This window comes from Nicotiana sylvestris, chromosome 1 (genome assembly GCF_000393655.2).
Source record: "Nicotiana sylvestris chromosome 1, ASM39365v2, whole genome shotgun sequence".
NCBI lineage: Eukaryota > Viridiplantae > Streptophyta > Magnoliopsida > Solanales > Solanaceae > Nicotiana > Nicotiana sylvestris.
In genome coordinates this window covers 47,949,990-47,973,863 of record NC_091057.1, presented here as the reverse complement: position 1 = coordinate 47,973,863, position 23,874 = coordinate 47,949,990, and the positions used below count along the sequence as shown (strand labels likewise).

General features: G+C 35.8%; 2 protein-coding genes and 1 pseudogene across 2 annotated transcripts; 1 reads left to right on the top strand and 2 right to left on the bottom strand.

Moving 5' to 3' along the window:
• Positions 1-6,750: 6,750 nt before the first annotated feature.
• LOC104237655 (mitochondrial thiamine diphosphate carrier 2-like) lies at positions 6,751-14,241 on the top strand. Its single transcript, XM_009791838.2, has 8 exons — positions 6,751-7,070; positions 7,492-7,633; positions 8,683-8,802; positions 9,713-9,824; positions 10,091-10,218; positions 11,037-11,189; positions 12,227-12,367; positions 13,732-14,241. Exons 2-8 carry the CDS (start codon positions 7,517-7,519, stop codon positions 13,948-13,950), a joined length of 990 nt encoding a protein of 329 aa, XP_009790140.1. The 5' UTR covers positions 6,751-7,070; positions 7,492-7,516; the 3' UTR covers positions 13,951-14,241.
• A 356-nt stretch (positions 14,242-14,597) lies between these two features.
• Positions 14,598-18,247, bottom strand: LOC104237656 (uncharacterized). The gene is made up of 3 exons (XM_009791839.2): positions 17,917-18,247; positions 16,162-16,286; positions 14,598-15,122 (listed from the first exon to the last, which is right to left on the bottom strand). The coding sequence occupies exons 1-3, from the start codon at positions 18,065-18,067 to the stop codon at positions 14,841-14,843; spliced, it is 558 nt and encodes a 185-aa protein (XP_009790141.1). The 5' UTR covers positions 18,068-18,247; the 3' UTR covers positions 14,598-14,840.
• Positions 18,248-19,249: 1,002 nt separating this feature from the next.
• Positions 19,250-19,501, bottom strand: LOC104237657 (large ribosomal subunit protein eL38 pseudogene; annotated as a pseudogene).
• Between the last annotated feature and the right edge of the window lie 4,373 nt (positions 19,502-23,874).

Sequence of the window (23,874 nt, the reverse complement as noted above, 5' to 3'; positions counted from 1 at the left end):
GCTTCATGAATAACAATTATCTCAGCATGATTAGAAGAAGTAGCTACGATTGATTGCTTAGTCAATCGCCAAGATATGGCAGTGCCACCACATGTAAACACATAATATGTTTGAGACGAGCCTTATGCGGGTCAGATAAATACTCAGCATCGGCATAACCAACAAGATCGGGATTGCAATCATTTCCATAAAATAAGCCCATATCGGTAGTCCCTTTTAGATATCGCAATATGTGTTTGATCCCATTCCAGTGTCTCCTTGTAGGAGCAGAGCTATATCTTGCTAAGACATTAACCGAAAAAGTTATGTCAGGCCTTGTAGTGTTAGCAAGATACATTAGTGCACCAATTGCACTAAGATATGGTACTTCAGGACCAAGAAGCTCTTCATTCTTTTCTTGAGGTCGAAACGGGTCCTTATTCACATCAAGTGAACGAACAATCATCGGAGTACTTAATGGATGTGCTCCATCCATGTAAAACCGTTTCAATACCTTTTTAATGTAGGCAGATTGATGAACAAAAATCTCATTTGTCAAATGTTCAATTTGTAAACCGAGACATAATTTTGTCTTTCCGAAATCTTTCATCTCGAATTCCTTCTTTAAATAATCAGTTGCCTTTTGGAGTTCTGTAGGAGTTCCAATAAGGTTTATGTCATCAACCTATACGGCAAGTACAACAAACTCCGATGTTGTTTTTTTTATAAAAACACATGGACAAATGACATCATTTATATAACCCTCTTTTAATAAATACTCACTAAGACGGTTATACCACATTCTTCCTGATTGCTTTAGACCATACAAAGATCTTTGCAATTTGATTGAAAATGTTTCCCGGGAATTTCAATTTTGTGCGTTAGGCATTTTAAATCCCTCGAGAATTTTCATGTATATCTCATTATCAAGTGAGCCGTAAAGGTAGGCTATAACTACATCCATTAAATGCATGTCAAGCTTTTTATGGACAACAAAACTAATGAGATAACGGAATGTTATAGCATCTATAACAGGAGAATATGTCTCTTCATAATCGATACCAGGCCTTTGTGAAAATCCTTGTGCAACAAGGCGTGCCTTATATCTTTGTACCTCATTTTTCTCATTCCTTTTGCGTACAAAGACCCATTTGTAGCCAACAGACTTAACACCATTAGGTGTTTGGACTACAGGCCCAAAAACTTCACGTTTTGCAATGAACTTAACTCTAATTGGATTGCTTCTTGCCATTTTGGCCAATCAAGTATTTGTCGACATTCTCCAATAGATTGAGGTTCAAGATCCTCACTTTCTTGCATAATGCTAGATGCAACATTATATGCAAAGATGTAATCTACCACTATATCCATTCGATTCAAATTTGTCTCAATATCGATTGGATTTATTGATAGTTCCTTATTTTCTTGAGTCTCAAGCTCATTGATTTCCTCATGAATCTCAGGATTGATTAAATCGTGAATTTCTTTATGAGACTCTTTCGTAGTGTCATCTTGATCATTTGTTTTTCTTTTTCTAGGATTTCGATCCTTAGAACCTAATGGTCTGCCACGTTTTAGGCGTGCTTTTGACTCATTAGCTATGACACTAGAAGATTGTCCAATAGGGACATCAATACGGATTGGAACATTCTCTGCAGGGATATGTGATTTTGTTATCCTTTTCAAATCCGTAAATGCATCTGGCATTTGATTTGCTATTTTCTGCAAATGGATAATCTTTTGCACCTCTGTGTCACAAATAGATGCACGTGGATCAAGATGAGACAATGATGTATTTTTCCACAAAATTTCACGTTTTGTTTCACTAATTTCTCCTCCTAATTTTGGGAAAAATGCCTCATCGAATCGACAATCTGCAAAACGAGCAGTGAACAAATCTCCCGTTAATGTTTCAAGGTAACGAATAATGGAGGGTGATTCAAACCCAACATATATTCCTAACCTTCTTTGGGGACCCATCTTGGTGCGATATGGGGGTGCTACAGGCACATATACAGCGCATCCAAAAATCCTTAGATGAGATATATTAGTTTCATGACCCAAAACTAATTGCAACGGAGAATATTTGTGATAATTTGTCTGTCTGAGACGAATTAGCATTGCTGCATGTAAAATGGCGTGACCCCAAACAGAAGTGGGCAACTTCGTTTTCATGAGTAACGGTCTTGCTATCAATTGCACACGTTTAATTAAAGACTCTGCAAGGCCATTTTGAGTGTGAACATGAGCTACATGATGTTCCACTTTTATTCCAATTGATAAGCAATAATTATTAAATGCTTGGGATGAAAACTCAGCAGCATTATTAAGTCTAATAGACTTAAATGGATTATCGGGAAATTGTGCCCGTAATCGGATTATTTGTGCCATTAATTTTGCAAACGCGAGGTTGCGAGATGACAATAGGCATACATGAGACCATCTAGAGGATGCATCTATTAAGACCATAAAATATCTAAACGACCCACTAGGTGGGTGAATAGGTCCACAAATGTCCCCTTGTATACGTTCTAAAAACGCAGGGGACTCAATCCCAACCTTTGTTGGTGATGGTCTTATAATTAACTTGCCTTGATAACAAGAAGTGCAAGAAAATTCATTATTTTAAAGAATTTTCAAATTCTTTAATGGATGCCCATTTGAGTTTTCTATGATTCGTCTCATCATAATTGATCCAGGATGGCCCAATCGATCATGCCAAAGTTCAAAAGTATTGTAAGCAGTAACCTTTTGGTTTAAGGTAGAATATGCCTCAATTGCACTAATTTTTATCCAATACAGGCCACAAGATAAAGATGGGAACTTCTCAATAATTCTTTTCTGGCCAGAGACATTCTTGATAACGATGAGATATTCCATATTATTCTCATCTATTGTCTCAATATGAAATCCATTTTTGCGGATATCTTTAAAACTCAACAAGTTCCTCTTGGACTTGGAGGAGAACATTGCATTCTCAATGATAATTATTGTTCCCATAGGCAGAGTTATAGTAGCTCTTCCAGAGCCTTCAATTAGATTACTACTACCAGAAATTGTAGTAATATCTGCCTTACACATACTTAAATGAGAGAAATATTTCTTCTCTTTGAATATTGTATGTGTCGTACATGAATCAATTAAGCAAATATTTTTATAATTGAACTTTGATCCAAGTTTGCTTTGAAAGATATCCATATTTGCTTCCCATAGTTTGACATACAAAAGAAGTATATGAATAAATATTAGTATTTTTAGAGAAAAATGGAAAAGAAATAAAGTTAAACCAATAATTCAATAGTAGCCTTTAATGCATTTTCTGGCAAATTCTAATTATTATACAAATAATTACGCAAAAAATAATACAAGTACACATATGACTAATACAACTACAACAAATTTATTTACAAGTATAAATTATTTGCATTTTCCTACACATTGTATGAAACATAATTGATCCGTGTAAGAAAAGAACATACTCATAAAAAAAATTGAGGGTGAAGTAACAAAAGTTGTTCCAGGGTGCTTGTAAACCTTTTCTTAAAGAGAATTAAAGCAATGTATAGGAAAGTTAAAATCGTTAAAAGATCACTGAGAGTAGAATACTAATTAATAGGATATTACTCATTGTTTGTGAAATTTATAAAATTTCGGAAATAAAAATATTCTTAAGAACTACATAAGAAGAATTATAGAGTGCAATAAAAGTTACGAGATGTTTATTCATTACATACTACGAATAGAAAAGCATAAAAATTAAATTGCTCAATCATCTCTAACCACAGATCCATCACCGATCAAGTGGTTTATTTTTTCATCAGGGTGCTCAAAAAAATCTGCCACATCCAAGTGGGTGATGTCAAATTCATTATCATAGACAAGATTGGCTTCAGAGCCTTTATTCTTCAGAGATGCTTGATAAAGCTCAACCAAATATTTTGGTATGCGACAAATTTTTGCCCAATGCCCTTTTCCACCGCAACGATAGCATTTAGTTTTTGAACCCTCTGCATTTCGCTTCTCATCTTTACCTTTTCATTTTTGGAAGTTATTTTTCGGTGGAGGATGATTAACACCAGGAAAATTTCTTCCTTGGACATGACCACGACCGCGACCGCGACCACGAATATGGCCACGACCTTTTCCACGATTAGTATAATGGGAATACACCTCATCCTCTTTAGGCAATGGTGTAGACCCAGTGGGTCGATTTTCATGATTTCTCATAAGCAATTCATTGTTTCGTTCAGCCACAAGTAGAAGAGAAATCAACTGAGAGTACTTTGTGAAGCCTTTCTCTCGGTACTGCTGTTGTAAGACCATATTGGAAGCATGAAACGTTGTAAACGTTTTTTCAAGCATATCATAGTCACTGATATTATCTCCACAGAGTTTCAATTTGGAAGTAATTCTAAACATAGCAGAATTATATTCAGAAACAGACTTAAAGTCTTGGAGCCTAAGATGAGCCCAATCATATCGTGCTTGTGGAAGAGTGACCAACTTTAAGTTGTCATATCTTTCCTTTAAACCATTCCACAAAACAAATGGATCTTTCACTGTGAGATATTCAATTTTCAACCCTTCATCAAGGTGATGGCGCAAGAAAATCAAGGCCTTAGCACAGTCTTGTGTAGATGCTTTATCTTTATCTTTAATGTCGTCTCCAAGACCCATTGCATCTAAATGGATTTCAGCATCCAATACCCATGTCATATAGTTCTTGCCCGAAATTTCAAGGGCAACGAACTTTCTTTTCATAATATCAGACATTTAAAAAAATACAAATTTGAGAAAAATTATACCTTAATTTTCTCAAAGATCTTCTTGAGATGGTAGAGCCTCGTGCTGATAACGTGTTATAAAATATAACCCAAAATAACAATATAGAACAAGCAAAACAAACTAAGAGATATAGATAGAAAGAGAGGAAGAGAGATTCTTATTTCTTCTTCAATAGTGTGTATTTTCCTATCTATTACAAGGCCTTTATATAGGCATAAAAGGTGAAGAAAATATGTCATGGAATATGTCATTGAACATACAAAATATGTCATTGAATATATCATTAAGCATTTGAGATGAAGATCATGGAAGAAGAGTAGACATCCACCATAATGTGATATTTATCGTAACAGTAATGCATATCTAAAGGACCAATTTTAATTGTTTTCTTAGGAGTTACAGTACATATAATTGCAATTTCATCTTACCCAATTTGATTAAAAATAATCTTACACCTTTTTTTGGCAATATTGTGTTTTGGACTGTTTTTCAAATTCGAAAATACAGCTGAAAGTACAAAAATGATCATTAGAGGTCAAAAGATGACTATTAAATGTCAAAATTTCCCTAAAAAAATGTTATTCAAACATACGAGCTTTGGAGAAAACGTTTCGTCCAAAAATTGTTCCTTTTTCTCCTCATGCAAAACTTATTCTAAGAAGTCGTCCAAAAGTCACTTATAAGGGTTGTTTGATTATTGAAATTAGAAAACTAATTCCGTCATAGAATTTGAGATTACCTTTTAATATTTAGTTAGATTTTTCACTTTTCGTATTGCTAAGATTACTTTATACTACAATTATAAAAGTATTTTTTACATGATTGAACATGAAACTCTAACATCGAAATTGGCAATCCTTTAGATAGATCACCTAAAACTAAAACACCAAAATATTCCTTCACTACCTTCATTTTTCTTATCTACTTTTAAAATTAGGATAAATTTGTAAAGAAAACTTTACTCAACTTAAAATTAAATATCTATTTTCCATAATTATGTAATATATTTTATTTCTCAATAATTCGCTCAGGTAGTATATGCTTAATAGTTCTAGCTATAAGAAATATAATAAGAGATAAGAACTTTCAAATAGAGAGGGAATGAACCCATGCGAATGAGTGGGGACAGCACTCTACTAGATCAGATCACAAATCACAATGTAGTAAAATATATAGCTAGGACCAGTACCAGGACCAGGACTACTAAAATGAAGTTAAATTTATTAATTTAGAAATTATAGTCTTAGCTAGCGTTTGAGCATAGATTTCCAAATTTGTTTTGAAAAATCTGATTTGGATGAAGTTTGGTTTGAAGATGAAAAAGTGATGGGACATCGGTCTTCAAAATATATTTCACTTTTTTTTTGAAAAAACATAAGACATATCTTATACCCACAAGTTCTAAAAACTATTACAAATACCCAACAATACCTTCATCAATAACATTCATTATATTATCGCATACCATAGTCCTGAACATAAATAAATTTGGTACAAAATTATCATTTTTATAATAAAATACATAATACACTATCAAATGACCGAGAAGACGAAATATTATTATTACAAAATAATAAATGGTGGACTCTTTTATAAAATACAAAAGTTTGGGACAATTTTTTAAAAAATATAATAGTTTTGAGCTTGTTTTGAGATTTGGGTTTTGGGTTTTGGGAATTTGCCAAAATATGGATAAAATTTATGAACAAATATGTATTTGCTAAAAAAAAATCCAAATATATTTTGGCAAAATCTATGACCAAACGGCCCTTAGAATTATAAAATTTACATTATAATTTCGATATTTTTTGTCTACGAACCAAACCAGCTGAAATGTAATGTTAAAATTTCACAATCATCTTTTCCTTTATTAAACGGTTACCACTCTTTGGAAGAAAAAAAGAAAAAAGGTCACTCCACTCAAAAAAAGAAAAAGAAAAAAGGAAAATAGAGAAACAAAGTTCCCAGAAAAAAAAGTAAAAAAGAAGAGTCTTTTGTTCTCCTCTCCCTCGCTTTTTTTTCTTTCCTTTTTCATCTAAACATCACAGGCCATTAAATCCAACTTTTAGCCTTTTAGCCCTCCCTACCCACCGCTTCCGCCACCCCCCGGGAAAACTTCTTCCGCCGCCATCCAAGAAGTTTCCCGGGTCGCCGTTTGCCCCATATTGCTATTTCCCTCTTTCCACTTTCGCGGATTTCTGGATATAATATTACTCTGAAATTGCATTATATAATACCTTTTTTGAATTTGAGCTCTTGAAATTGTCAATGATGACTCTTCTCTTCCTCTCCTACTTTACTCTCAGGTATTAATTATTTCTTGTTCTTTGATATAAAAGTTTCCGTTTTTAATGCTCTTTTCAATTATAATTTCATATATGTTCAGACCCATTTGATTCCTTTACTAAATAGTTTCTCTTTTTAAGGCAAATTAGGTGTTTTCTTATTTAGAGATTCCTTTTTAATTAGAATGTATTTTTTAACCCTATTCCTAGTTCTTTTTCTATGTTATTTTTCAGATTTTTGTGGATGTTATAGAATATGTAAATTGACCCATGTTTCTATATGTGAACCTGTCTTTAGTTTTCTTGGCTTTTGGGGTTTCAGTTGATCTAAATGAGGTTTTTTCTAATATTAAAGTTAGAAACTTTTGGGGTTTCAGTGGACCTAATTGAGGATTTATTTTTGAAGTTTTAACACAAGGAGTGGTTATTTTTGGAATTGCAGATAGTTGTTGTGGTTATTAGGGGAGATGGAAGAAACAGGGCAGCTTAAACGAGCTTTTATAGATGCTACGGCTGGTGCAATTTCTGGCGGTATATCTAGGACTGTGACGTCGCCTCTTGATGTTATTAAAATCAGATTCCAGGTAACACATTTTTGTATCTGTAGTGAGTAGTGAGTAGTGAGGTACAGTAGTAGTAGCAGTTGTTGTTGCTATTGTGCTTTGCATTTTATACAAATATTGGTCATAACATAGTATTGCCTGATTGAATAATCAGTTTTATGATTAATGACCAACAGTGATAAAGGCTGAATGATTGTTCTTATTTTGTTATTAATTGGATATTTATTTTTAAGAACAAAGAGTAAGTGCTTTTGTCTATATTCATTGTTAAAATAAAATTCTAGGAGGGCAAATAGTTATATATTTGGTTTACTCATCAACTCTAGTCCTGTAGATTTACTCTTCATGCTCCATGAAAGGGACTACGATGTGCCCGAAGTTAGTCCAGTCCTATTAAGGATGGGATGAATGACTGTTATCCTTGTTTGTGATGCTTTGACTTCTCCTAAAGGCATGAAGAACAGTCACTTTAACTTTGCAAACTTTAGTTTCTTTACTTCAGAAATATGTGTGATTGCAGAAATAACCTTCTTTTCGCGGCCTTGGCATGGTCATTTTGTGAATCTTTTTTCTTGCCCTTTGATGATTTTGCATTCATGCGTCTCACTCAAACGTTTCACTTGTTAAGCAGTGAAACCCTCAATTAATTGATAAAACTCTCGCTCTCTCAAAATCAAATTCTTCCACACATTTCCACCGTAAACGGATAGTTAGTGCTGCAGTCTTTACGGCGCTGAATCCAGCTTTCTCGTGCTCCTTTGACAGTTTTTCTTTGCTGCTTCATCTTTGTTAGAGTTAGTTCATGTATAGTGTATGTTGTTTGTATAGTTCCCACATTGACAGAGAAGGCTTTAGGTATGTGTACACGCCCTATATAAATAGGGATAATGTAAGACAAATGTAGATACAGTAAAAAGGAATTTCTTTCTTCCCATATCTTTAATTCTCACAATCTTCATCAAACCTCTTTATTGGGTTAACATAAAAAATTGTCTTGCTTTTTCTCTGTATATCAAGTATGATTATACATCAAGAGATGATGTTTTTGATATATTGTAACCTTTTTACAGGTTCAACTGGAACCCACAACCCACTGGGCCTTGCTTACAACAAGAGCTGTATATGGCAATTCAAAATATACGGGGATGCTGCAAGCCAGTAAAGACATACTCAGAGAAGAAGGTTTTCCGGTATAGGGTCCTTTCATATTGGGGACTTTTAGGATTCTGGAAAATTATTTGATGCATGTAGCAATCCCAAAGTTTTTGACACTTGACATTGGTGTGCATTTGTTTTGCTAATTATGCTTCGTCAGATTAATTATCGTGCATTCAAATAAAGTGAATATATACTCTTTTTGTCGCCTGAAAAATATTTGTTCTTAAATAAACAATATCCATGCACTGTATGACTTCTTTTGAAAATTCCTTTTCACATCTTATATCCTCGAAAGTACAATACATGTTGCTCATGTCATTTTTTCTCCTCAGTTGATGAAACTTTTGTGGTGTTAGTAAAGGCCGTGAAAGTAATGGTGTGACATGGCTGTTTGTTTAATTTTTAGGTCAAGCGTGCAGCTCCGTCCTTCCTTAACAATTCTACGTTTCGCAATTTAAGGACATAAAAGCAAACTCGCACTAAATTCAAAAAAGAAAAGAAAAGAATCACCGGTGGCATTAACTGTTTCTGTTCTGTCCATGTTCTATGTTTATAGTGCTAATCCATGTTTGCCTCTGAAGATGGTTAACTTTTGATGTTTGGGTGTCCAACAACTATGCTACTTTTCTTATATTTAAGTTGTCTCCGTGTGACCTATAGGTCACGGGTTCAACCGTGAAAGCAATCACTACTGCTTGCATTAGGTTAGGCTATCTACATCACACCCCTTAGGGTGCGGCCCTTCCCCGTTCCCCGGACCCTGCGTTCACGCAGGATGCCTTGTGCACCGGCCTGCCATAATGTTGTTGTTTGTATTTGGGGAGGAGCTGTAAGAGCAATTCTACTTGTTAGTATTACTGATGTCTTAATGATTTGACGATGGTATCTTTTACAATGATGCATATTCTCAAATTTATTCTTTTTTCCTTGCTCACATGACAGGGATTTTGGCGGGGTAACGTTCCTGCTTTACTGATGGTTATGCCATATACTGCCATACAGTTTGCAGTGTTACACAAATTGAAAACTTTTGCTAGTGGCTCTTCAAAGTCAGGTCTGTATCATAATTTGACCTGCTTGGGTAGATTTGTTAAATTTTATGCTTCAGTTTCCCCCTTTCTCATATGTTACAAGCTGTACAACTTTTGCACCTTATGTGCTTCTAGCATCTGACTACAGACGAATTATATCGGGTGTAAGTTCAGTCCAGAAATCTGATTTACATATTAGCTGGTCAAAGATGCCTTTGAGTAACACTATTTTGTGCTTCCCTCAAGCAAGCGTCAACATCTGATGGATTGATTGTTTTTTATGATGCAGAGGATCACGTTAACTTGAGCCCTTATCTTTCTTATATCAGTGGAGCATTAGCAGGCTGTGCAGCTACTGTTGGTTCTTATCCGTTTGATCTCTTGAGAACCATTTTAGCTTCTCAAGGAGAGCCAAAGGTACGTGGCACTTATCTATGACATTTGAATATAATATAACCTTTTTTGCATGTGATGCAAACTGTGTACATACATGTGGAACCAGGCCTCTTGCTATTCAAATCATTTTTGTGTTGGGTAAATTGGACAAACTAAGAAAGGGATAAGCTTAACAAACTCAGCTTCACCTTTAGTTATATGTAGTGTTTTTACTAAAATTATACATAGACGTAGTTGGTTGATTCATTGGTACTATCATTTCAGAGAAACAAGCAAATGAAAATCTAGTTGTGGTAGGTTAGTGTCGATTTTACATCTAGGGTCCTCGGGTGTTAAGTGATGCATGTGGGAGAAACTGCAAAAAGTTACTTTCCATCTGAATGCTTTTGATACAATTATGCGAATACACTGATATTGGACGATTGAGCATACAGAATCGGTTATGCAATAACTACTTAAATTTTAAAAGAATGCAGTGTCATTGTCTTCATTCTTCTCCCGTAGGCTCATTGTAATGATTCGAGCCTACTGATTACAAATTAACATGGTCTTTGTCCTACCTGAAGTAAGTATTGAATCTGCACTAAGGCAATGGTTGGTTGGGGAAATTCTTGTTTATTCATCATCTGATTCAAGTTAATGGGTCTGCCAGAACTGCATATGTAGATGATAGATGAAAAAAACAATGATCAGAAATTCATGTTAGTGATTTTTTAGAATGAAAAAGTCATGTGAGATTTGCTATACACTCTCTAATTCAGTTGGAGTACAGTATGACACTGTTTCTGCCTTCATCTTTCCTAGGCTTTGTGGAGCTTATGTGTTATGCTCACGCACAGGTTTATCCAAACATGAGGGCTGCATTTGTTGATATATTCAGGACTCGTGGCATTCGAGGACTGTATTCTGGATTGACACCTACTCTTGTTGAGATTATTCCTTATGCTGGTCTGCAATTTGGAACGTATGATACATTCAAACGCTGGTTGATGGTAAACCTCTTACCCTCTTCTAAAAAAATTCATGGAGTCTCTCACTTGCCATATTTGATACTGTTCACAATTGCTTGGGCAATACAGGATTGAAGTGGGTGTACACTGTATACTGCTCTGTTGGAGACACCTGTTCAAAATTCATAGAGGTCATTTATGTGCATAAGCTGTAAAATTATGAGAATATGTTTCTATCTGTAATACTAAATGCACAAGAGGTACTATGTCTTGAATTTTTTTCAAGATTTGATGTCCAAAAGTCAAGCTGGGTTTAGGTCAAAGCTATTTAATGCTAGATTTCAATATTTTTCATGATAAGATAGAAGAAACATTTAATGCTAGATTTCAATATTTTTCATGATAAGATAGAAGAAACAATAAAGTATAGGGAAAGTATTATGACGTAGAAGGTTTAAGTTCGTCTAGACGTGCATGTCTATCTAAAATTACATTTGACTGAAATCCAATTACCTTTGAAAAGTCAACTACACAAGTTTTAGTCATACCGCTCTGGAAATGATACTTCGAGAACTGTGGATTGGTTCAGAAAGAATGAACAAATTCCTTAAAGGGGTCAGAGAGAGGATATGTGCATTAGTCGTCAGTCGTCACAACAAGGTCTAAAAACCTAGAACCAGGAATTTTCAGATGGTCTAAAAACCTAGAAAGGAATCTGATGATTAGGGTGACTGATTATTTTCAGCCATGTCTTTTCAGATTATTTAACTCGACAAAGAACTTTAATCCCTAGTGGTTTTTACATTTTTCACTAATTCTGTTTTTCTTGAAAAAATTTGGCCTTCTAAACTCACTCCACTTTTCTGGAGATTCCTGAGACATGTAGTTATGTGTCAAAAGCTTATGCACATAGTTTCACGTAATAGTTATCTTTCATTTGATTACTAACGTCCTGTTTGTTGTACACAGAATATTCTTTTACAACCATTTCTTGCTCAAAAGAAATCATATTAGAAGGTTAAATGTAGCAATTGTTCACAATAGTTTTGCTCTCTCACAATATGGATTGACATTTGTAGGCCTGGAATCTTAGATCTTCTAATGCGATCCATGGTGATGAACATCTGTCAAGCTTCCAGCTTTTCATCTGTGGTTTAGCTGCTGGGACATGTGCAAAAGCTGTTTGTCATCCTCTCGATGTTGTTAAGAAGAGGTTCCAGGTAGATTTCGGTTTTCATTGATTCTCTTTTTTCATTTAATCCGAACACAGGAAAAACTTAGGGTTACTGCCGTTTTAAGGACAGCCTATACCGGTTTGCTTTTATCCCGAAGTAGGCTTCTGTGCTTTTTTGGTGTCTAACTAAAACGAGGAAAATACCCTGTTGTTTTCCCCTTTTAAACCAAACAATGATTGTTTTTGTTCTGCTGAAGTAGTGTCTGGTTTCCAGGAAAAAGGACAAAAAAAAAAAACAAAGGGTGGTTGTCCAAAAACAAAAAACAAAGGCCCTGGTTTAAACCATCTTTTATTTTTCTGACCGTTGCTTCAAAATAATAATAATAATAAAAAAGAAGCTTTCAGCTACTTGCAAGTACGTGTTGGAGCAGACAAAAATCTTTTATTAGTTCAGTTAATTTTTTTCTGCTATTCAACTGTTAGAATTAATTGTTCCAGAATATATTGTTTTCAAAGAAACCAACAAAACCTCTTCATCAAAAGAAACCAACAAAACCTGTTTCAAGTCCAAATGCCTGTCATAAACTGGCTGGAATTTTGGATACCAGGAGAAGATCCAGTTCCTTCAAATTTCTTTCTTCAAGCCAGTTGTCGTAAATTTAGAATCTTTCTATAAAAACCTTTTCAAATTGTCTTTGGCAACTTTTGGGACCGTTATCTAGCTATTGAACTTGGGACGTCTGGAATTCTATGCAAGATAAGCCTCCTCTTAGCTAGCTGTTGAACTTGGACCTCTAGTATTTGTATGCAAGATTGGTTATCAAAAAGTATTGTATGCAAGATAGACGCCTCCTCTTCTGCTTCATTCAGTTCATTCTCTAATCCGGCTTCTTTTTTCTGTGATCAATTCTTTTTCCCCTTTGGTATAAAAAAACCACAACAACAACGAACCCAGGGGTCTGGGAAGGGTAGTGTGTACGCAGACCTTACCCTATCTTATAAAGATAGGGAGACTGTTTCCGATAGGCCCTCGGCTCAAGGCACAATGGAGATAAGGCAACAAGTAGCAAACAATAGTAACAACAATACATTAAGGAACCTTTTCATTAAGGAACCCTTTGGTATCAATTGTTTAAATTTAACTTACACTCTTACTATTTCTGCACTCTGGAACCTTTTCATAAATATGACAAAAGTAATTATCTTCAAATGCAGATGTGTGCAATCTAGTAAATCGATTGCCATATTAAACTCGGGCCAAATCATTTATCTGTCTCTTGTTATCTGTGATCAATCTCTTTTTGTGTCCTTTAACATTGTTAAAAGGAAAAAGATGAGGAAGGAAATCATATGTAGTGAATGTTTATTGCTTGTGACAATAATTAAATGTTGAAACCATATATCTTGCAGATCGAAGGACTACAGAGGCATCCAAGATATGGAGCTCGACTTGAGCCTCGTGCCTACAGGAATATGTACGATGGCTTGCGTAGGATCTTGCTTGAGGAAGGTTGGGCTGGACTTTACAAAGGGATCGTCCCCTCAATTGTTAAAGCTGCACCTGCTGGTGCTGTAACATTTGTTGCTTATGAATATACGTCAGACTGGTTGGAGTCCATATTGATCTGAAGCTGCATAGCTCTTTTCTTACTTCCTCCTCGATAGTGGCGATAATTTTGAGTTTTTGTTGGTTTTTGGGTCATTCTTTTTCTCCATGTATCTTAAGAAGCCCCAACAGAAGTGAAAAATGGGGCAGTGTTTATATTGTTCAAATAGACCAACTAGTTTCAGGGCATAATTTACAGTTCTTGTAACAAAAGGGAATGTTATAGGTTTCATTCGGTTGGATGGCGTTATCTTGTCTCTACAAGACACTCAGCTCCTTTCTATAGTGATCACGCTTCTTTGTGTCTTTGGCAATATCAGAGGTTTCATGTAAGCTCTTGATTTTTTTTTAGCTTTTCTTTTTTCCTGTTTGTATCTTAACTGTTCCACTCAAGATTGCATTACCAATCAAATCTGTTTATTTTCCACGTTCATTGGACTGCAGTAACGTTTTGTAGAAACCAATTTGTCTTGTTGCATACGCTATAACTGGAGGATCCGTTGCGTGACATATCAAATGCATATTGTGCTTCAATTACAAAGCACAAGTGTATTGATTTTGGTAAAGCCCCACATCAATTGATTAAGCTGACTGCAAGAACGTTTAGTTAGATATTTGCAAGACCAAAGCAATTTCATCGAGCTGACTGCAAAATTAAGCATCTCGAATGTGAAGAACAAAAGGGTCCTCTTCTGGTACAATAAATATCATTAGGATCAATTTCTACAGTTATCATGGCAAATGCACTCATAATTCTCCAGGCTTATGCTTGTAGGTCATTATTACAACAGAAGAACTTACAGCTGCAAAATTGTGATAAAATTGATGCATAATGGAAACCACCTCTGGGGAAGTGGCAACTCTCTCATTACTTTGAACTATCCATCACTGGCTAAAAAATATGATAGACATCTCAAATGCTCCTCTTTTTACTTGTGTCCTCCGGAGGCAATGATACAAACTGCAGAATCCTCTGAACCTGCGTGGCATCAACTCGAAACCGCTGAGCAATTTGGTTGATATCCATGGGCCCTTTATGATCGTCAGCTCTGCCTTGATGCAGGAGTATAATTTCTCTTATTTGTGCCACATTCAACGTACCTGGAGGAGCAGGCCTTTCCTCGTATCTGCTAGACTCTGATGTTGTATTCCTTAGCTTAGGTAAAGCTCTATCATACTTCTCCACCACTGATGCCTGTCACAGTAGCCAGGCATTAACAACTTAGTAACCTGATACATGTATTCTTGCAACTATCACTAAGTTAGACTCCATTTCAACTGAAGCATTTAATCATGTAGCACAAATTAATTGTTGAATAACAGGAGATCTTAATTTCATTTGCACCCAAGAAAAAATCGCTTGAGAGTTCGGTGTAACAGAAAAAAAAAGTTGCACTAGTATCAACTGCCAAGATTAAACTAATAATAGAGGTGGTTTAACTACAAAAATGATAAAATTTTCTCAGAAGATTGACCATTATCTAAAAAATGACAAATAGGAGTATGTAAGAGAGCAGTCATGGTGATCATAATCAATGTACAAACTTAAACAGCGTAGACTTAAAAAGATTTTTATAGGATTGTCATTTTTCATCAGATTAACACAGGTTGAATTCTCCATGCCTGAAATAGATCATGTGATCATATCATTGTCTTACCCCTTTCGGCCAAAAAAAAAAAAAGTAAAAGGAAAGAATTGACTGAAAGCATAGAGGAGTTAGCACATAGAGTTCACGCTACACCTTGCTTACACATAAGATGTGAGAGTTGGAAAGGAAGTAAAAGTATGGAGATTGCATGCGAGCTTTTAAAACCCTTGATATTTAGACGGGTGCTGGGGGGGAAAAGGAGCATACAGAACAACTTTAGGTACTGACTTTATCTTAGCAAAAGGCTGAGAAAGGTATAGACCAAATTTAGGTAAACTAGGACAATACGAAGAAACATATTTCCTCCATACTTTGTGTTGACTTTTTGCGCTATCCTACCAAATGGCACAAGAAAATTTAGAATATACTTCCTACGAGGGAAGACAAGATGGGCCCCTCTAAATCACACTCATCCTTCCTCTTTTTCAAGAAAAAATGTCGCACTTGAGAAATTAGACACATGAACCAAAGCTTTATGCAATAATTCTGTGGGTGTGTCAAAAGTTGCAGAGTCAATAGGGTACAGGGCACACGTTCATTCTTTAAATTAATGTGCAAAGAAATGAGTTAACAATTGAAACTCACCTCACCCATCTCTAGCTTCCCACCAGGCTTAGCTCGAATTCTACCAACCATTTGACCAAGCATTGCATCAAACTTAGGATCTCTCTCTTCAAGGGTTTTTCCAACAGCATCCTTTGGGCTGCTATCTAAAGAAGCAAAAACAAATCACCAGTTATCAAATCAGTAATTTTTGTTATCCAGCAAACACTCCTGGAAGACATTATTCGAAGCTAATTTTTTTCCTAGACAGATAGAAAAGTAAACAAGTGAAGACATTTACAGTTCTTGCAGCAAAAAGGCACCTAAATGGATAAAATCAATGTTTAATTCAAAACTCACAATTTGTCGTGCACTGTGATTAGAACACATTTTATCTCAATCTTATAGGCCCATTTCGCTGATGGAGACTCAAACTTAATTTTGCAATAAGCTGGATTCATATCAATTCATATTTTGAGGGGATACGCAAGATACACTTTCAATTTTCTCCGCAATGCTAAATATCAAAAAGATGGATAGGATTAAAGATCTGTTTCGTATCTTCTTCTTTTTCCCGTGGATTAGAGATCTGTTTCTTACTGAAAGTTATCTTTTAACATGAGCAAATTATCTGGACAAAAACCAAATGCTGGCCTTACGTTGTTCTCAAACTTGCATTGACAGATTACTCAAAAGCATAAAAACTAACATAAACATATTCCAACTGCTCACACAGCGACTTGGTATAATTGACCTCTGCTCTTGTGTACACATGCATGCCAAAGTACCATTCACCATTCTAGCTACGTAACAGTTCTACTATCCTAGTGAGCAGGCTTATTTAATTAAATGAATCAAGCTCTAATTATAACTAACTTATTGAGCTTTGCACGTTCCAAGCCAGAAAAATGAAGAAGCTTGCAGTTAAGTTTGCAGTCAAATTATGAATACTCCTCTGAAATTGATACTGAAGGTTCATAAAAATGAACCCAGCTAGTTTGGTATAGATGCATAGTTGATAGATTTATAAATAATGATGCTCTAATTATATTCTTAAGGAAATTACAACTGAATGAACAAAATGAGCAAAAGACCTCGACAAAACATTTGCTTCCGTAATGAGAAACATTTTCCTCATCCCACCTCCATATTCTTTCCGTATCTCATTCTCACATTCAAATTGGTAGTTTAACTCAAAACCTATGATTAACAATTCATGCAACAAACAAATCAGTTTTTGCAGACTCCCTTCTAATTGAAACTAAAATTGAGGGACAACCACACATTAACTAACCTAAATTTCCTTCTTATTCTAATGTTTCATAAACTTGCGGTAGGTCAATGGCCAGCATAAAGCTGCTCAACTTATGATGAGAAATGAAACCGGTCCAAATGGAACCAAAAAAATAGTGAGGGCTCATATAGCTGACCCCAACTAACTTGGGACTGAGGCGTACTTGTAGTGGTGAAATTGATTAAAAAGGTCACTCACTAGCCACTACTGTTTTCTCAAATCACTCATGTTTTCCCTCAATTTTTTTGATAATGGTGATGTCAGCTTGCGCGCACCTCAACCTAATTCCACCTGGTACATGCTTCCTCCCTCCCTAAAATTTTGAAGTGCAAATTTTATTTAGAAACTACCAATCTTTTTGTACAGAGTAAGTAATTATGCATATAATATAAAAAAGTTGAAGCTACCTGCAGCATGAATAAGACCCAAATTCCACGATTACAAAAAAGAAAAATTGAAATAAATGAACTGATATTGTAGAGGTAGAAACAGAAAGGGCATACCGGCAACTGGAGCAACATTATTGGAAGGGGTCTTAATCGCCGCCGCCGCGAGCGGGGGTCTCCGGTCGATGGGTTTCTTCAGTTGAGACGATGCCGCATCGACATTAGAACTTCCGATCCTTCCAGTTGCTCGACGAAATGCCTGACCCATCTTCCCTCAATTAATCCCCTTTATACTCCAATGTTTGTTATGTATATAAGACTATATCTTGAACCCCAAAAAACATAAAATGAAATATGTGATTTAAGTTTGGTTTTATGGGTTTATGCTCTTTAAGTTTTCAGTAAATAGACCGCTAACTGAATGGAGAGTTAAATTGTTAGATTGGAGAAAGAGACAGAAAGGAAGGTGAGAGTATTTATAGTTGGGACATTGGGATGGCGTTACATACAACATCCACGTATAGGATTTTACAATGAGCCACGTCTCTAATGTTTTGTGTCCCTAAGCTGCCTATAATTTTTTTTTTTTTGGTTTCCACTCGGTGTACGGTACCTAAATTGGAGCCCGACTATATCAGAATTCACGTCGGTAGGGTCCATTCGGGGGAGGGAGGACGCTCCCTACCAAAGATTTTTGAGAAATTTTCATAAAACACTATCTTTTAGTAGTAATTAGTCATCTATAGATACAATTTGCTATGTTACGGGTTATAAATATCTTTTCTGTGGTTATATGATGTATTTGATGTATTTAAGCTACTGTATTCATGAATACAGTAGCAAAAATAGGCGTGAATCAGGAAAGTCCAGCTAATCAGTTGTTGTATTCGAATGTATTCGACTGTATTCATGGCGTGAAACATGGGATTACAGCTGGACAAATTACTGTATTCGACTGTATTCACGGTGTGAAACAAGGGATTACACTGTTTTTAAACGGAAAGTGTATCAATTAACATAATAGACTCCTATTACAACTCAACAAACTCAATTATAACACACAAAATTTGTATTTTCGGTTATAAAAAAGATTCTCAACTGGAAAAATCCCAAAAACATAGCAATTTTCAGAGAAATTATATAATACATCTGAATACATAAATTATATTAATTAAAAAAATATATTAATATATAAAATACAACGGGATACATTGAAATACAATGAAAAAAAGACAGTGAATACAATGAAATACACGGAATACAACGAGATACATTGAATTACAATGAAAAAAAAGACAATGAGTACAATGAAATACATGAAAATACAACGTGATATGTTGAATATACATTGAAATATATTAACAGAAAATCAAGTTGCTCAGCCTCAAACTCCGTCGTCTTTGCTCAAGAACAAACCCTAATTTCCGCTTGTAGCCAAATAGTCCTTCCATCTTCAAAGATCTTGCACGCTCAAACCTGGAGGAAGTGATTGCTTCAACTTGTCGGCCTTCTCTAAGTCGGACACACAGAGTGTGTAAAGGTACTTGGAGCAGCGAACCTTGAATTTGACCATATCCTTATTCTTATTGATCTTGACAAATCGTGCATCCTTCCTTCTTGGTGTGAGAAGGAAATCCTTGATTTCGTGGATTTGCTTCGGCATGATTGGGTCTTCGGGTTAGGGTTTGTTGTTGCTGTGCTGCTGGTCGCTGGATTTTGAAGGATTGATTAAAGTGAATCAAAGAGAAGATGACATTAGAAGGAGGAGGAGAGCGGAAATTTTAATGGGATGGGGGAAGAGAATGTGATGTATCAAAGTAGAGAGAAAGAAAATAGTGAAACTAAATAGCGTATTTAGTGGCTTAGGGGTAGGAGGTAACCAAAATTAGATATTTTGCTATAAACATTAAAAGGTATCTATAGAATATAATTTTTTTAAATGGTATTTATTTAAAATAAATAAGGTGTTAACTTTTGCTATAGGAGGTAAAAATTCCAAGATTTTTTCATACTTAGATCACAAACTCGAGACCTCTGGTTAAGGAAGAAACAACCACATCCATTGCACCACATTTTTGGTTATCCTAAGGTGCCTATAGTTGAAATGTTTTCGATTCGAACCTTTCTCGCATATACACGGAAAATTTTACTTGTATTCTATGTTTATATAAGAATACACTAATTTAATTTAATGCTGTCCAAGTGATAAGCTGAAGATATTAAAATAAGATATAATATTATAATTACACTTTAGGGTAGGATCTAGTGATTAACGAAATGACTGAAAATCTTGATAATCAGGGTTCAAATTTCAGTAAATAAAACAAACAAAAAGTGAATTTTACTCAGCTTTGGCGGACAAAGTTACTTAATATATACGGTGTGAAAGATAGCAGGTAACTAATAAAATAATTAAGTTATGTACAAATTAATTCAGACACCATCATTATTAAAAGAAAAAATGTGTACATAAAAAGTAGTATGATATTATATTAAATTAAAAAAAGTAAAAAAGTTGGCCGTAAATACAATGTGTGACTCAGTTGCTATGTTCAATCAAAAGCTAGACGCATGTCACACAATTGATATTTACCTTGAATCATGTTAATTTTTATTAATAATTAATTGCTAAATTGAAATCGAAATATATACCAATTTATTAAGTATACCCGAGATAAATTTTATATAGCAATCACATGCTTGTGACTTGATATATTAAGCGCGCCTAAAGCAACTACGAACATTTTTATTTTTTATTTTTTAGTATCTAAGTTATAAAATTAATGTGAAGGCCATGAACGATTTAGTTATGGATGACACACCTCAATCTATCCTTAAGGAATCGTAATTATGTCACACGAACGTGTCCACAATCACGACGATATATTAAACGCGCCTAAAGCAAGCTACGAATATTCATTTAGAAACCATAATTATATCACGCGAACGTGTACATAATCACGGTAATAAATTCAAAACGTGCCTAAAGGTTCGCCTACCTGGGTAAGGTCGGCCTAGCATGCTCCTAACGATTAAATATTACGAAATTAAAATGAAAGCAAGAGAAGTTTTCTAAGCCTAATAGAGTAAAATTCAGTCCACAATCCAAATCAAATTCCGCGAATCAACACTCATACGAGAGAATGTAACTTCAATCGGTTTTTCATTTAACCCATTAGTTACTTAAATCAATCCAAACCCAATTACCATTCATTCCAATCACTGTTGTGGCTCACTTCATACTCTCAATGAAGTCTAGCCCAAAATTATTAACCCAACATATCTACGTGTTCATCACTGTAAAAAAACTAGCTAACTAATTCATTTATGTTCCTAATAATGTATCAAATTCAAATTAAACAAAACAAATTAAATTAAGCAAAAAAAAAAAAACAGTTTCAAGCAAACAACAAAACAACAGAATGATCCTACGGCAATCATAATCATCAAACATTGATTAAAACATAGATAGAAATTTTTTAAATCAAAGTGAGAGATGAACCTCATAGTGATGACTCTTTCGATTACTGAACTCCGACCAGAAAAGAAAAAAAGAGAGGATGAATTGTGGGACGTGAGAAATGAGAGGAAAAAAAAGAGTGATAATCAGAAAGAAATAAAAGGGAAGGAAAATGAGCAAGCTAAGAAATGCTAGAAAAGAGAAGAAAAGAGGAGATTGAAATAAACAAATTGGGATGATGCCAAGTGACCTTGTGACCCTCGAAGTCGTTCTTGAACCGTTAATTGTTGCTAGGTGCATTGCACGTAATGTGATATTTTTAGCTGTTAAATGCCCTAACGCTAACATGATGACTTCATTTTATTTATTTTTGTTATCTTCATAGCAGAAGGGTGGTTGGTTTGTGGTTCTTAAAGTGGTAACTCTTCTCTACAACATAAGGTCGAAAGGCAATGACAGATGTCAACGGAATCGAGTCGGTTGATACTGGTGCCCAAAAGCAATTGGTTGAACAGGGCAATGGGTTGGTTGACGAGGTAAAGATGTTAAGACAACACAAGGCGGACATGGATGACTGGAAAAGCACCACCCCCACCACCACCTAGCTTCTCAGATGCTACCCTTACCCAAACTCCGGTCATAGTGCCAGATGATCCCCCATACTCTCCAGATCCACCCGCTTATCACAACTTTCCCAACCACCCTAGTAGCTCCATCACCCGTCCTCCAATTACCTTTCCCTAGAATTGCTCTCCTGTCATATCCACTATCCCCATGATCACCACGTCTCAACAATCTTTCCTTCATAGATCCAACAATGAACACCCACTCAAAGCTCATGATGCCCAATATTACCCCTCAGAGGTTGCCCACAAGGTTCCTGACTCATACAATCAGAGCCCTCGGAATGAGCCTTATGTTGAAAATGAAAAGTTCGCAGGAAAAGAAGGGCGAGATGAAATATCTAGGAAGCTAAAAGGTATAAAACAGTCCTTAAGGAGCATGCAAGGGATGGGAAATCAGATTAATATGTCTTTCAATAACCTGTGTATGTTCCCTGATGTTCATCTGCCCGTGGGGTTTAAAATGCCAAAGTTTAACTTGTATGATGGGTGTGGAGATACAGTAGCCCATCTGAGGGGTTATTGTAGTGAAATGAGAAGTGTTGGCGGAAAAAATGATTTGTTGATGACATATTTTAGTGAGGGCTTGACTGGGGCAGCCTTGCAATGGTATACTCGTTAAGATGTCAATAAGTGGCATACCTGGGATGACATGGCTCAAGATTTTATTTGACACTTTCCGTACAATCTAAACATTATCCTAGATCGCTCCTCCCTATCTAAGATGGAAAAGAAACCAGAGGAAAGTTTTAGGGAGTTTGAGCTCAGATGGAGGGAACAAGCTGCTCGGGTCAGCCCTCGGTTGGTGAAGAAGAAATGGTTGAGCTTTTCCTACAAGCCCAAGGGCCCACCTACTTCAGTCATTTGATCCCGGCCTTGGGTAAACCTTTTAGTGATGTTATAAAAATGGGGGAGGTGGTAGAGGAAGGAATAAAGTCAGGCAAAATCATGAGTTATTTTGCATTGAAAGATACTACAAAAGACGTTCAGAACATCTCAGTAAGTTTGGGTGGAAGAAAGAGAAATAGAAAAGATGTTGTTGAGCCCTGCCAATAACAAGATCTAGTGGACAGTCCTGCTCAATGCTTACAGCCTCAATATCAACCACAAGGATACCCCTGTGCTCTAGATAATCCTCCCCAATGCTACTTCTCTCTACAGAATCCCCAAAGTTACACCATACCTTCCCAGTACTCCATCCACAATGCACCACCAAATGCTCCACATCCGTAGGACTCGCGGTGGCTTGCACCATTTCCGCAAATATCCTACCCGCCTCTTCAGGCATATCAACCACCTACCCGCAAAAGGTTCCAACCGAGGTCAGAGTACAAAATGAAAAGGCAACATGAAAAAGAAAAGACTTTCACTCCTATTGGATAATCATATGCTAGTTTGTTCCAAAGGTTGAGACAATTGGACATGTTGAAGCCGATTCAGATAAAAATGGCAAACCCTCGTCCAAAGAATTTTGATTATTCTCAAAGGTGCGCATATTGCTATAATGCACCGGGTCACAACACGAAAAAGTGTTGGCATCTGAAAAGAGCAGTTCAGAAGCTTATTGATACAAGAGACATTGTTGTGCAAAATCCAGATGCAGTAGACACTAGCAAGTCCATCGCCTGTTCATAATGAGACGTATATGGTGGGTATGATTTGTGTTGAAAAGGAATATGAGAATTCTTCCGAGATCCTTGAAGGGCCACTTGTCGCAAAGCTTTCAGCGCTATCACCCTCGGTTCTGGAAGTTGATCTTAAGAACGAGCCGGCAAAAGGGACCCAAAAGCAATTTGCTAAGGTCAATGTTCTGGAGACTTGTGAGGGTCCTAGTACTGTTGATGCAGAACTCAGTGGCTAAGATGTTGAGCTTGGTGATTGGAAAAATGCTCCTTTCTTGGCTAGCCAGGGAAGAATCTTGGTGGTTTATTTTGTTGTCATTTTTGTTGCCCGATTTATTTCAGGGTTGTAATCCAGATATTGTCTTGTGGC